At 54.9% G+C, this 13,276-nt stretch overlaps 1 protein-coding gene across 6 annotated transcripts in view; it reads right to left on the bottom strand.

The window, feature by feature from the left end:
- Positions 1 to 13,276, bottom strand: part of PCNT (pericentrin) — a 124,761-nt gene that overhangs the window by 3,631 nt on the left and 107,854 nt on the right. For 5 of the 6 annotated variants that reach the window (XM_078072449.1, XM_078072794.1, XM_078072074.1 and 2 more), the window contains 7 exons: positions 12,379 to 12,587; positions 11,416 to 11,518; positions 10,224 to 10,397; positions 4,446 to 4,565; positions 2,960 to 3,192; positions 1,377 to 1,453; positions 403 to 538 (listed from right to left, as the gene is read on the bottom strand). In XM_078072449.1, coding sequence (XP_077928575.1) covers positions 403 to 538; positions 1,377 to 1,453; positions 2,960 to 3,192; positions 4,446 to 4,565; positions 10,224 to 10,397; positions 11,416 to 11,518; positions 12,379 to 12,587 — 1,052 coding nt within the window. Of the gene's footprint in view, positions 1 to 402; positions 539 to 1,376; positions 1,454 to 2,959; positions 3,193 to 4,445; positions 4,566 to 10,223; positions 10,398 to 11,415; positions 11,519 to 12,378; positions 12,588 to 13,276 lie in introns of those variants that run through there. The other variant, XR_013448334.1, reaches the window with a different exon arrangement.

The following is a 13,276-nucleotide window of genomic DNA, read 5'->3' on the forward strand; positions in this document are numbered from 1 at the left end:
GAGGAGAAGTCGCAGCCGCAGCCGCACCCCCTCACCCCACCGCGGCCGCGGGACGTCCACGCAGTCACGGCTCAGCCCGCTCCGGCCATCAGGGGAACACAGTTCACTGTAACGTTGAAACAAACTTGCATTCCACCATCCAACCACAAGGCCTCTCATTTTTTTAACTGAAAAGGATTTTTTCCCCACAAGTAACCTACAGATGTTTAACGTGGTTGCTGTAACATCTCAATTGCCAACTGAGTAGTAAGTAGAGAGATGACCTCATGTGTGCAAAACACCCCGAATCCCACAGAAAAGAGACCAAGGCAAGCCCACCAAGGCCCTGGTGAGCACGCGCACATCTGAGTAGGGGCCCAGCGGCCCGCCTACCGTGCAAACGCAGCCTGGAAGCACACTCACCTCTCCCTCCTGCACGGGGAGGCCTTGGGCCCGCGGTCCCCGGCGTGGCTGGAGGACACGTCCCGGGCTGGCGGGGAGGTGCTGGTTTTGGGTGCAGGCTGCTGCCGTGGTGCTGGGAATCCTTCCCCCGCAACCGCTGAACAACAAAGGGATGAGGAAAAGAGACACGGATGCCTTTAGTAGAAAGGCCCCTCCACCAAAACTTAAAATTTACAAACTTTTAAGAGTCTGCGTGGCAATTTCAAAGCATTTTTAAAATACCCGGTTTATATATCGCTTCTTGGCCTTTTGGCTAAGATCAAGTATAAAATACCCGGTTTATAAAAATTATGTTTTAAAAAGCTCTAGAAGAAACCTGAGTTTTGATCACCTGTATTCTGCCCCTGCAGGGCTGACCTGACCCCCGCATCCATACGGCAGCGCCCCCAGGGGAGCACCCCGTGACCTTGGGGAGCCAGCGGGGTGCTCCCCCCCACCCCGGGATTTGAGGAGGGGGCTCTGGAGGAGGGAGAAGCAGAACCCTGAGACCACCAGGTGTGCCTGGTGTGGGAACAACCCTCCTAAAGGCCTGGAGGCCGAAGTAACCACACGTGGGAACCAAAGCTAATCGGTGGCCGGGGTCGCCCAGCTGCCGAGGGCTGGCTGCCTCCCTTCCAGACGCCTGAAGCCCCGCAGGACTGGGGGCCGCGCCCCTGCGAGTGGAAAGTTCTCTGCGCACATTTACCGCTCTTGGGCAGAGCGCAGGTAGTGGAGCTCCCAAAGGAGAGATGCAGCCGTGAAGCGGACCTTTTATTAAGTGAGTTATTCGTCTATATCTCTGGCATTTCTACATCGTTTCAACCATTAACCGGTCTTCTCTGCGCTTCCCAACATCGAAACCACCTTCCCTCAGAAGCCACCTGGCCTCGCCGACGGCCCCGCTAGCTGAGTGTACGGGTTTCCTGTGTGCTTTACGGGGCTCCCACTGGGCCCACCTGGACGGGGCGCTCGGCCTGCCACCATGGCTCCTTTCCGATTTACCTCTTGCCACTTCTTAACCAAGAAACGTAATCTACAAAGAAAACAAAGGACACAAAACATTGGAAACTAGAGCAAAACAGTTGTGAAAAGAGTGGTGAAAATCCAGATGTGACCGACACCCGGGGTCAGACTCGGGTGGGCCCCCGTCTGCGGTGACCGTGGCGCCCGTGCCACCAGCACCTTCCCGGCCACGGCGCCGCCCTGACGCCCACCAACCCGGGGTCTCAGAGACCCTGGTTCAAAGTCTGCAACACCCGCTCCCTACCGCCGCTGGGGCCACTCGACGGCTCCAGGCAAAAGGAGCAAGAGAGCGGCTCCTGCCCTCAGGTGTCCTTGGTCACACGGGGAGCACGGGTGTCAGGGTGAGGAGCGCCAGGGGTCAGTGCCCAGAGGGGCTGCGCTGCAGGGCTCCCTGACTCCTCCTGGGACGGCACCTCCGCGGCTCGGCGGACGCCCTTCAGAGACGCCTTCCTGTCAGCAGCTCCTTCGAGGCACCGCTGCCTCTCTGACCGCGCGCCCTCCTGGAAGGCACGTTCTGACTCGCATCCAAACCGCAGCTGCTCAAACTGCTCCGCCCCTTGACAGGAAGGCTGAAGGCAGGGCCTGGGCCGGGTCCCCTGCCCCACATCGCATCTGCCAGGCTTCCTGGCACAGAGCGTTCTCTCCAAACATGCAGACTGGACGGATGGATGGACAGACAGGTGGTGGGTGGGTGGTCTGCGGTCAGAACTCAGAGGCGAGGGGACGACGTGCCCTGAGGCTGAGGGCCGAGAGCAGGAGAGCGAGGAGGCCAGGCAGCCTCCCACCTCTGCTGGACCGGACTGGCCGGTGCTGGGTCTCTGCAGGGGCAGGGCCAGGAGGAGTGAGGGAGACAGCCAACGGGTGGGGTCTGAGGAAGGCACCTCGCGGGCATCACATGGCAGACAGAGCTAACAATTCTTAGTGGGACAAACATTTGTGGAGATTCAGCAAATCTTAAAATTATAACATAAAACGGATTTTCAGCACTGTTAATTCTGAACCGGTCAAAATTTCAGAGACTCACATTCCTGCCCCCAAAACGACGCCCCGTGTCAACAACGCCTAGGACACTGAGCGGTGCCTGGGGCTAGCGGGACCTCCACGCCCTGCCCTCCTCCAGGGAGAGGGCTCGTGGCCAGGATGAGGGCAGCGCACGCGGCCACCGCCCCGCGCGGGTGACGTGGCCCGGTGGGCCTGGCGCCTTTCATGGAGCGCACATTTCACTAAAATACAGGCAACTGGAGTGTGAAGCCGTGAAATGCAGTTTCAAACTCCATCAGACGTGCCTGTCATCAGAAGGAATCCTGGCACGAGGCCCGTAAGGGGCAAGGTATTGTTTTGTGATGAGCAGGCATCCCTCAACCTTAGTTTCAGAAGCTGGGTGACAGTTCTGCACAACATGGTCTCTCGGAGGCAAGCGTAGCTCAGAAGAGAGCGCCATTGTAGAGGGAGACAGCCCCGAATACCCAGCATGCCTCCCACTCACGAAGATGCGGCGGCGGGGGCCTCAGTGTACCTTAATATCGCGATCACCACCCTGACGGCAGTCCGAAACTTCGTAAAAGGGCGAGATGTGGTAATTTTCTTATCTGCTTTGGAAGGAAATACTCCCAAATGGGCGATCATGGAGAGCGTTTCTTGTTCAGAGTCCTGGAATCCACCAATCAATAGTAAAAGATACTTCTTTTGATAAATCAGAGCTTTTCTGAAGCTTTCTGCTCTCAAATAATGCAGGTACAATTTCTCCATCTGAAAGAAAAAAAAAGTTAAACAATCCTGGAACAAAGACATCTTGCTGACAGATGCATAGCACGTTCGTACCACTGGGCTTTAAGAAGAACCAGACAGGGGCGCCTGCGACTCTGGATCTCAGGGTCGCGAGTTCAAGCCCCACATGGGCTGTAGAGAGGACTTAAATAAATAAATAAATACATCTTTAAAAAAAATTAAACTAAAAAGATGCAGACCGTTTCTCCCTTCAGCAGACTGTTTACAGCAGTAAGCCCTGCGTGACCTCTGTCACCAGGGACAGCCTCGCTGAGCAGACTTGGACAAAAGGCAGACCAGACGTGCTTTCCAAGCCTCAGAGGAACCCTCAAAGGCCCCGTGAATCTGACCACTAGGTGAGGGGCACACCCGGGGCGGGACGGGGTCTCATCCCCAGGCCCAAGGCGTATCCTTATATCCTAATATTCTAACATGCATTTTCCCGCACCCCAGGGGCCAACACAATGACCAGCGAATCCCCGGTCTGGGGTGTTTTCAGGCTGTGGAGACGGTTACCTAATATGACTCCAAGCCTGACACCCGTAACTTGTGAGCACAGACACAAGACACCTGTACGGAACGACAGTGGGTTTCAGATGGAAGTGTATTCACTCTACTGCTCTAATCTGAGACGGCTCGACGTCGCCCCACTGCTGACAGACACACGGCGGATACACGTGTTGGCAACTATGCTCAGGCGAAGGAGAACCCCACCAGCACGAGAATGCTTTCGCAGCTACAATGAACAGACCAGGATTCTTAGAAGTACCGACTGTTACACCTTTGTCAGCCTCACGGAACGCACACCACCGAGCGTGAGCCCTGACGTAGCCTGTGGACTCGGTGGTGACCACCTGTCAGTGCAGGCTCACTCAGGTGCGGGCTGTCAGCACTGGGGGAACAAGGAATATATGGGAACTCTCTGTACCTTCCCCTCAATTCTGCTGTGAACCTTAAGCTGCTCTAGAAATACAAAGTGCTTGTTTTTGTTTTTTTTTTAAGAAAGTGTGAGCGAGCGTGCAGGGGGAGAGGCAGAGGGAGAGAATCCCAAGCAGACTCCCTGCTGAGCCCAGAGCCTAACATGGGGCTCAATCCCAGGACCCTGAGGTCACGACCTGAGCCGAGATCAAGAGCCAACCGGACACCCCTAGAAATATAAAGTCTTGAGAACAGATAAAGGGCACCCAGTGGATGACACTGTACATGCCCAGAGCGGCCCCCAGGCCTGGGCTTACGTGCACGCCGCAGGTGTTTCCCTCCTCGCGTGCGGCCGGCGCGGGCACTGCTGGGTCTGGCTGTCCTGCTGAGCTCTGCGAGACTGCCCTGTCTTGCTTCCACGCAGACTTGTCCGGTCTCTGTAACAAACCACAGACGACACCGTCTACACAGTTGCTCCAACAGAAGAACATCTTGAGAAAAACAGCCGAGGGTGGAGTCGCCACCCCCACCCCAGGGTCAGGGTCACGTTCACACAGCTCGTTTCTTCCTCGGCTGCTCCCCCAGGACGTGGGAGGGGGCTAGGGCACGTCTCCCGAATGCCACAACATGGGCCAGCCTGGGTCCATCTTCGGCATCTTTTCAGATGCCCCAGCTGTTACGTGGTATTATCAATCAGATAATTAATATTCACGGGTGGTTACTGCATACCAATTACTGAAGTATGACTGCACAAAAGGTACGTTTTTATCAAAAACAAACCCCAAATATTTGTGAAAGAACACCGAATTCAAAGCATTAAGCCTGCTGAACACCCGCACAGTCTCTGGTCCTAGAAAGGCTAACTCCTGACAGGTCCGCGTCCCTGGTTCTACGGCAGCACCAACAAATCACACGCTTGGAAACCTCAGCAAGGGCCCCACGTGGGCGCCGCGGACACTAAGGAGCTGTCACGACCAGGCGGCACATCCAAACATACACAGCGTGGCCTGGATACCACGGTGTGTGGAGAGCGCCCAGAGCTCCAGTGGGGACCCATTTATAGAGAAGGATCCCACAGTGAGGACAGCAAAGGGGCTGCCCGTTCCGGATGACCAGAGGGAGCTCCGAGCACTTTGGCCACGTGCACGGTGACCTCGTTCCTGCAGTTTGGAACAGGAATCAAAAGCAGCCTGGCTGCACCAGCCCCCAGCTCCAGGGCACAGCAGAGAGGAGGGGCCTGTGACTGAGGTGACCCTGTCGAAGGGCTCTCACAGGACCCCTGGTGAGGAAGGGGGAAAAGACTAGATGTTTGTTTTCCTGGTCCTAAAACACAGCCTGGTCATTTATGGAAAGAGGTTCTCTAGGAATCAAAGTCACCTTGGTTTCACCATGTTCTACCAGCTCACTCCCAGCCTGTGATTTACTCATTAAAAATATTTATTTTTCAGGGGCGCCTGGGGGGCTCAGTCAGTGAAGCGTCTGCCTTCAACTCAGGTCGTGATCTCATCAGGGTCCTGGGACTGAGTCCCACATTGGGCGCCCTGCTCAGTGTGGAGTCTGCTTCTCCCTCTGCTTCTGCCCTTCCCCCCATTCGTGCTCGCTCTCTCAAATAAATAAAATCTTTAAAAATAAATAAATACTTATTTCCTATAATGAAAGCAGAAATTAACAAGTGGGACTATGTCAAACTAAAAAACTTTTATACAGTAAACCATCAACAAATAATACACTCAACAGAGAGTGAACATCCAAAATATATTTAAAAACTCATATACAGCTCAATATAAAAAAACAATCCAATGAGCAGAAAATCTGGACATTTTTCCAAAAAATACATACAAATGGCCAAAAGACATCTGAAAAAATGCTCAACATCACTCGGCATCAGGGAAATCCAAATCAAAACCTCAATGAGATCCCACCTCACACCAGTCAGAATGGCTAAAATTAACAAGTCAGGAAAGGACAGATGTTGGCGGGGATGCGGAGAAAGGGGAACCCTCCTACACTGTTGGTGGGAATGCAAGCTGGTGCAGCCACTCTGGAGAACAGTATGGAGGTTCCTCAAAAAGTTGAAAATAGAGCTACCCTACGACCCAGCAATTGCACTCCTGGGTATTTACCCCAAAGAAAATTGAAATACAGATTCAAAGGGAAACAAGCACCCTGATGTTCACTGCAGCATTATGTACAGTAGCCAAACTGTGGAAAGAGCCGAGATGTCTGCTGACAGATGAATGGATAAAGAAGATGTGGTCCACATGTACAGTGGAATACTACTCAGTCATTGAAGAATGAAATCTTGCCATTTCTGACAACATGGATGGACCTCGAGGGTATTACACTAAGTGAAAAAAGTCAGACAGAAACAGACCAATACCATGTCATCGCCCTTATATGCGGAATCTAAAAAACCAAACCAAACAAACGAACAAAACAGACTCACAGAAACACAGAACAAACTGGCTGGTGGTCAGAGGCAGGGGAGGGCTGGGGGGCAGACAAAATAGACCAAGGGGATGAAGAGGTGCCAAGGCCCAGTCATTAGGACGCCGCCGCAGAAGGGGCAGTCAGGAAACCGTGACAACTCTGTGCGGTGACAGACGGGAACTAGACTCACGGTGGCCACGGTTTCGGGATGGATGCAAGTGTCGAATCACCATGTTGTACACCTGAAACTAGTACAGTATTGCGTGTCAGTTAGTCTTCAATAAAATAATCTATTTCCTGATTTCCTCGTTAACTTTCATAGAAAGGATAAAAGTGTTGTAATGGTGGCGGGGCTTTAGTCACAGGCACAATAAGACGCCTTCAACAGGGGGCCTCCAAACGCTTCCGACAAGTCCCAGAGAAGTAGACGGGACTGTGAACGGTGCTAACGGCAGCTTTCATCAAGATTAAAACGTGGAGCCATTGTAACTTCTTACATCAAGGAATGCAAGTCCTGGGTCGGCTTGGTGGTTGGACCCTACTTTCCAAGTACAGAGGTCCCTTTACCTTACCTACCAACAGAGCTTCAAAACAGACAAAGCAAAGCTGGATGGAGCGTGAAGACAAATTCACTATTCTACTTAGAGATGTCAACATCCCCCCTCACGGAGACCAAGGACAAGGAGGAAGCAGCTCAAGGCTACAGGAGATCTAAACGACCTTCGTGGGACCCTCCACCAACACCAGGAACACCAAGTCCATCACTAAAAACCTTTCCCAAAAGACCCAGGTGGTTTCACTGGTGAATTTTAATAAATATTTAAGGAAGAAATAAATACTAGCTCTAGGAAACCTCTTCCAGAAATTAAGAAGAGGAAGGAACATGTCCCAACTCATTTTATGAGGCCAAAACTAGACAATACAAAAAACCCCTCCAGATTAACATCCTTCATGAACCCAGAGGCAAAAATGCTCAACAAAATACGGGCAAATTGAATCCAACAATACGTAAAAATGGTAAGACATCATGACTGCCCGGGGCTTTCCCCGGCACACAACATAGAGTCCACAACCAAAAATCAACCTAATATACCATGTTAGCTGAGTAAACAAGAAAAAGCGCATCATCTTATCAACAGGTGAAGAAAAATCATAACAAATTCAAATATCCATTCATGATAGAAAGTCTTCGCAAACTAAGACTGGGAAGGGAACCTCAGCCCCAGGGCCTTCGCACGAGCACCTGACAGACGGAAGCTCCGGCCCTAGGACTGGGAACCCGGCCTGCCCAACCACGTCCAGGAAGTCCAGCCTGTGCAAGAGGCAAGAAACGGAAATCAAAGGTGTTCATATTGGAAAGAAAAGAAAACCCTATTCACAGATGATGTAACTGTCTCTGTAGAAAATCCCAAAGAAGGGCCCATCGGGTTAAAAAGCAAGGTTCGCAAGGGTCACAGCACAAGGTGAACCTGTGAACATGGACCGTGTTTCTACACACGAGCCACGAACAACTGGAGAACAAAAGGTTTGAAAAGTACCTTTTACAACAGCTCCCTGAAAAATGAAATGTTTAGGTATCAACCTAACATGTTTTTAGGATCTGAACGCTGATAGTTACAACACATTTAAGAGACAGAAACACATGAAAGGACATGCAAGTTCCCAGATGGGAAGGTTCGATGCAGCTAAATTCAAACATAGTTAGTTACGTAGCCAAGATGTCAATCCTTGCCTAAAACCTTTATGATAGCTTCACTGAAATGTAATTCACATACCATAAAATTTATCCTCTGAAAATGTACAATTCAACAGGTTTAGAATATATTCACAGAATGCAACGACCACCACTCTGTAATTCGTGTTTTCGTCACCCCCAAACCGCCCCCGCCCTGTCCCTCCCCACCACACCCCCAGCCCCAGGCAACCACTAATTTGTTTTCTGCCTCAATGGTTCTGCGGCTCTGGACACCCCACGTAAATAGGGCCCTACAAGGAGGGGACAGAGGCTCATCCACACTGCAGCACTTGGCAGTCTTTTAGTCCTTTACTGCCACATAAGCCCATTTATGGATATACCACATTTTATTTACCCGTTCATTAATTAATGGACATTTGGGTTATTTCCACTTTCAGGCTACAATGAGTAACGGTGGCAGGAAAGTTTTACGTGGAACTGTTGGTAAGAACGGCCAGACCATTTTCCAAACCAGTCAGACGCTGTACCTCCCGGTTCCTCCCACATCCCAACCAACCAACCAGCAAGATTCTAAAATTTATGTTCAAAGACAGAGGAACTAGAATAGCCAGATAATTGGAAGGCAGAAAAAGCCGGAGCATCCCCACTCCTGAGACGAAGCTGTGATCTCCCTCATGCTGCCTGGTCAGAACAGCAGGGAGAATCCAGACATACACGCACATCACGGAGCGACTTCTGACGTCGGTACAAAGACGATCCTCCAACACGTGCCGGAATAACAGTATCAACGTGCGTACAAATAATCCTCGACCTAACCCTCAGACCGAAAAAAAAATTACCTCAAGATGGATCATAGACCTAAATGTAGAAAGTAAAACTACAAAACTCTTGGCACAATCCACACACAAAAAATTTATTAAAATGAGAAAATCTTGTTGTGCAAAGGCTACCATCTCCACAGAGCGGGCTCTGCACAGACGGGGAGGAGAGATTTTCACATCATGGATCTGACCGCGCGGTCGCAGAACACGACAGTACCAGAAAGCAAACGGTGCCATTCAAAAGCGGGCAAGGGCTTTAAAGGACACTTCACCGAAGAGGGTACAGACGCCTCCCGGCACCTGGCACGACGCTAGCGGAGAACGCAGGCCGGCACCCAGCGAGCCGACGCAGCGGCGGGACTCCCACGTGTTGCTGAAGGGGAAGTGAACTGGTGCAGCCGTTCGACACTCGGCGGGCTCGACATTCACGTCATGGGGCACCCCTCCCCCCCAGGGATTCACCCCAGAGTAACTGCTCAGGAGCGCTGTCGTCGTCAAACAGCAGACACAACCCAGAGACGCTGCTGAGGCATGTCCGCGCCCGGACGCTGCTTGGCAACACGACGCCCAGGAAGGATCTCAGGCCCTCCGAGAGGTGACACACCGTGGGCTTCGGCCACGCCCCGGGAAGGGCACGCTGCAGAAAGCAGCCAGGCCGGGCCTGCCGGCGGCTGTGGGCTCTGTTAACGCCGGCGGGCACGGGGGTCACGAGAGTCTGCCCGCGCGTGAAACCTCAAATGACATCCTACCAACAAGGGGCAGATTTTACTGCACGTAAATTAAAAAATAATTTAGAAAATTTTTCATTGTAAAAAAGGTAAAGCAAATCACAAACGCAACAATCTCAATTTTATATAAAAGAAACGAAACTGGGCATTCCAGAAAAAAAGCCTATCAAACTACGCAGTCAGGAAAACTACGTCATTTTAATCAGGTCCGAACCGAGCAAAGAGATTTCCCGTCCCAAGCAGGCACGGAACGTGACCTCACGGCACGGTCACGTGTGTCACGCGTGTGCCGGCGTGTGGGACCCGCGCAGACACGTGGCTGGAGGGCTAAGCCGCTGAGGCGCCCCGGGAGCTCAGCCCACAGCCCAGCGGGAGCCCCGCCCGCGCCCGCGCCCGCGCCGCACAGAAGCGCCTACGTACAGTCCACACACCGCGCTTCAGCAGCTGCTGCTTCAGGGACGCCTCCAGCTGCGACACCGCCCGGCGCAGGTCCGCCTTCTCCTGCGTCACCGTGCGCAGGGCTCTCGTCAGGGAGTCGTTGTCCTTCAGGAGGACGTCCACCAGCTGGGTCTGCAGCTCTGCCGCCATCTTTGTCTTGACCAGGAGAAAACAGAAATAAATGTACACAGATTGTTTGTTAAAACGTATACACGTGCGGGGCCCGGGTGGCTCGGTCGGTGACGCGTCTGCCTGCGGCTCAGGTCGTGATCCCGGGGTCCTGGGATCGAGCCCCGCGTCGGGCTCCCTGCTCAGGGGGGAGTCTGCTGCTTCCCCTGCTCTCTCTCTCTGACAAATAAATCAAATAAATAAAATCTCTGTTAAAAAAAAATACACCTGTTATTTGTGTTTTTTACTGTTGGTTGCTTTCAAGAATTATAAATTTTACACACATCTGGAGTTCAGTGGGAGCCCGTGGGGCTGGGAAGAGCTGTAAATGGGAGTCATCAACTGCCGTTTCCATCCCGCCCCCGCGAGCGAGACCCGGCCCAGCACTGGCGGCACGAACGAAGCCCCCCGTTACAGCACACACCCGCTCCGACGGCTCACAGCTCTGTGAGCAGCACGCGCAGGGAGCAGGGGCACCGTGTGCTCGTCCCCGAGGGCCCGGCACACAAGGCCCTTAGAACAGTCCATCATCTCCACAGTCGGAGCTCAGCCCACAGCTGGCCTGGGACACGGCGGAGGCACGCCCCGCCCGGACCGTCACGCTCCTGCGGCATGCGGTGCCCTCTCCTGCCGTGTACACGCATGCTGCTCTCACACCAAACGGCGTGACTGCACAACTGCCCAGGAACAGCTACCAGGACCTGTGTCAGCAACCAGGACTTCTAAACACCTTCGGGCGCGGCCGACAGGGAGCTCAGAATTTGCCAGAAGGCCCGCGGGAGCTCACTTCTGGCTCAGGCTCTCAACCAGGTGCACACAGAGAAGGCTGGGTCGGCAGCACGCGCCCCCCCCCCCAACCGGGGCACCTGCCCTGAGCACCACGGCCCAGTGCCCGCTGGAGGGCGCACCGGGCGCTCGGCAAGGTCACGCCCAGGGCGGGCTGTCAGACAGGGGAGGTGGCAGGGAGGGGTAAACAAGGAACCACGCGGGGGGCCCCACCCCTCACCTGGGAGGAGCTGGGCGCGCTCAGGTCAGACTTGAGCTCCTCTAACGTGCGCAGTAAGGAGCTCACTGCTTTCTCATTCGATGATGTCCAATCACTAATTGTCCTGTGAACATAAACAGACACTGAAAAGCTCGTGCAGATCCCAACGGACAGTTACCCACGGCCACCGGGAACTCTGTGGGAGAAACGACAAATGGGGTCCAACGCAGCCCCCAGGAGGACGTGCTTATGACTGCTTCCTCCAGCCATGCTCTGCCCGCGAGAGGCGGGGGCTCGGAGCCGCTCCACCAACAGCGGGGGCCAGGATGTGACGCGGCCCTCACGCCGACAGTCTGCGAGGCCCAGAGACGTGGGCCGCTGACCACAGACTCCGGAGGCTCCGAGCGCTGCTCTCCACCGGGGTCTGTGTAGGGTGTGAAGCGCTGTCCGCTCAGAGACACTGCTGCCCTACAGACTGAACCAGTTACAGACGGGAGAGCCGTACTCGCAGAGGGCCGTGCAGACGGGGAAAGGGCGAGTATTAGTTTTCCTGTTCACAGAAACCCTCCTGTCGGTCCCTCAGCCATGGAGGTGCACCCTGGCTGTGTGAGCAGCGGTCCTGGGGGCCGCGGGCAAGGCGGACACCGTGTGGACGTGTTGCGCCACCCAGCCTTGACGGGCCCAGGCAGGACGGGCCTGGCATCTGGCCCAGAACTCTGGGTGGTGAGCATTTGTGAAGGGGCACGAGGAGAACAGATCTAAAAGAAACTTGGACTTTTCTCTCCTACTTAGAATGCAAAAAAATACAATTCTGTCAACATCTTTCAGGAGAGTGCTGCCCAGAAATTCACCCAGCACGTGGGAAGAGACCGTGTGCTGCACTACAACGGGGGCCTGAAATCAAAGCCACGCTCCAAGGCTCCATGTGTTGCCCCACACACGGGCTCCGATGGCAGGGGGAGCAGCCAGGCCCGAGCGGCTCACCTGTCCACCGTCTGGCTGACGAAGCTGGTCAGGAGCCCGGCTGCCCACAGCAGCTGCTGCCGGACCTTCTCTAGGCTGTGCCGTTCCTCCTGCAGCCGCTCGGCCTCCGGGGACTGGCGAGCGGCCGCCTTCACCTCCAGGGCCTGGACCGTCCGCTGAAGCTGCCGGATCTTGTGCTCATCTCGCTGATGCTGCAGCTCCAATTCCCGCTGTTGTCAACGGCAAAACAACAGAAAGTCCTTCACACGCCTGTTCCCAAAGCAGAAGCCTGAAGCCCAGCCGTCACCACGGGCGGCCCCGGCCGGCACGGGGTCCTGGGCGGGGGCCGCACCGCACACCAGCACCTCCACCGGGCGCAGAGACCCAGGCAGAACCAAGCTCCACGGCGCCTCCACCGGGCGCAGAGACCCAGGCAGAACCAAGCTCCGCGGCGCCTCCACCGGGCGCAGAGACCCAGGCAGAACCAAGCTCCGCGGCGCCTCCACCGGGCGCAGAGACCCAGGCAGAACCAAGCTCCGCGGCGCCTCCACCGGGCGCAGAGACCCAGGCAGAACCAAGCTCCGCGGCGCCTCCACCGGGCGCAGAGACCCAGGCAGAACCAAGCTCCGCGGCGCCTCCACCGGGCGCAGAGACCCAGGCAGAACCAAGCTCCGCGGCGCCTCCACCGGGCGCAGAGACCCAGGCAGAACCAAGCTCCGCGGCGCCTCCACCGGGCGCAGAGACCCAGGCAGAACCAAGCTCCGCGGCGCCTCCACCGGGCGCAGAGACCCAGGCAGAACCAAGCTCCGCGGCGCCTCCACCGGGCGCAGAGACCCAGGCAGAACCAAGCTCCGCGGCGCCTCCACCGGGCGCAGAGACCCAGGCAGAACCAAGCTCCGCGGCGCCTCCACCGGGCGCA

The sequence above is a fragment of the Halichoerus grypus genome, chromosome 1, assembly GCF_964656455.1.
Source record: "Halichoerus grypus chromosome 1, mHalGry1.hap1.1, whole genome shotgun sequence".
NCBI lineage: Eukaryota > Metazoa > Chordata > Mammalia > Carnivora > Phocidae > Halichoerus > Halichoerus grypus.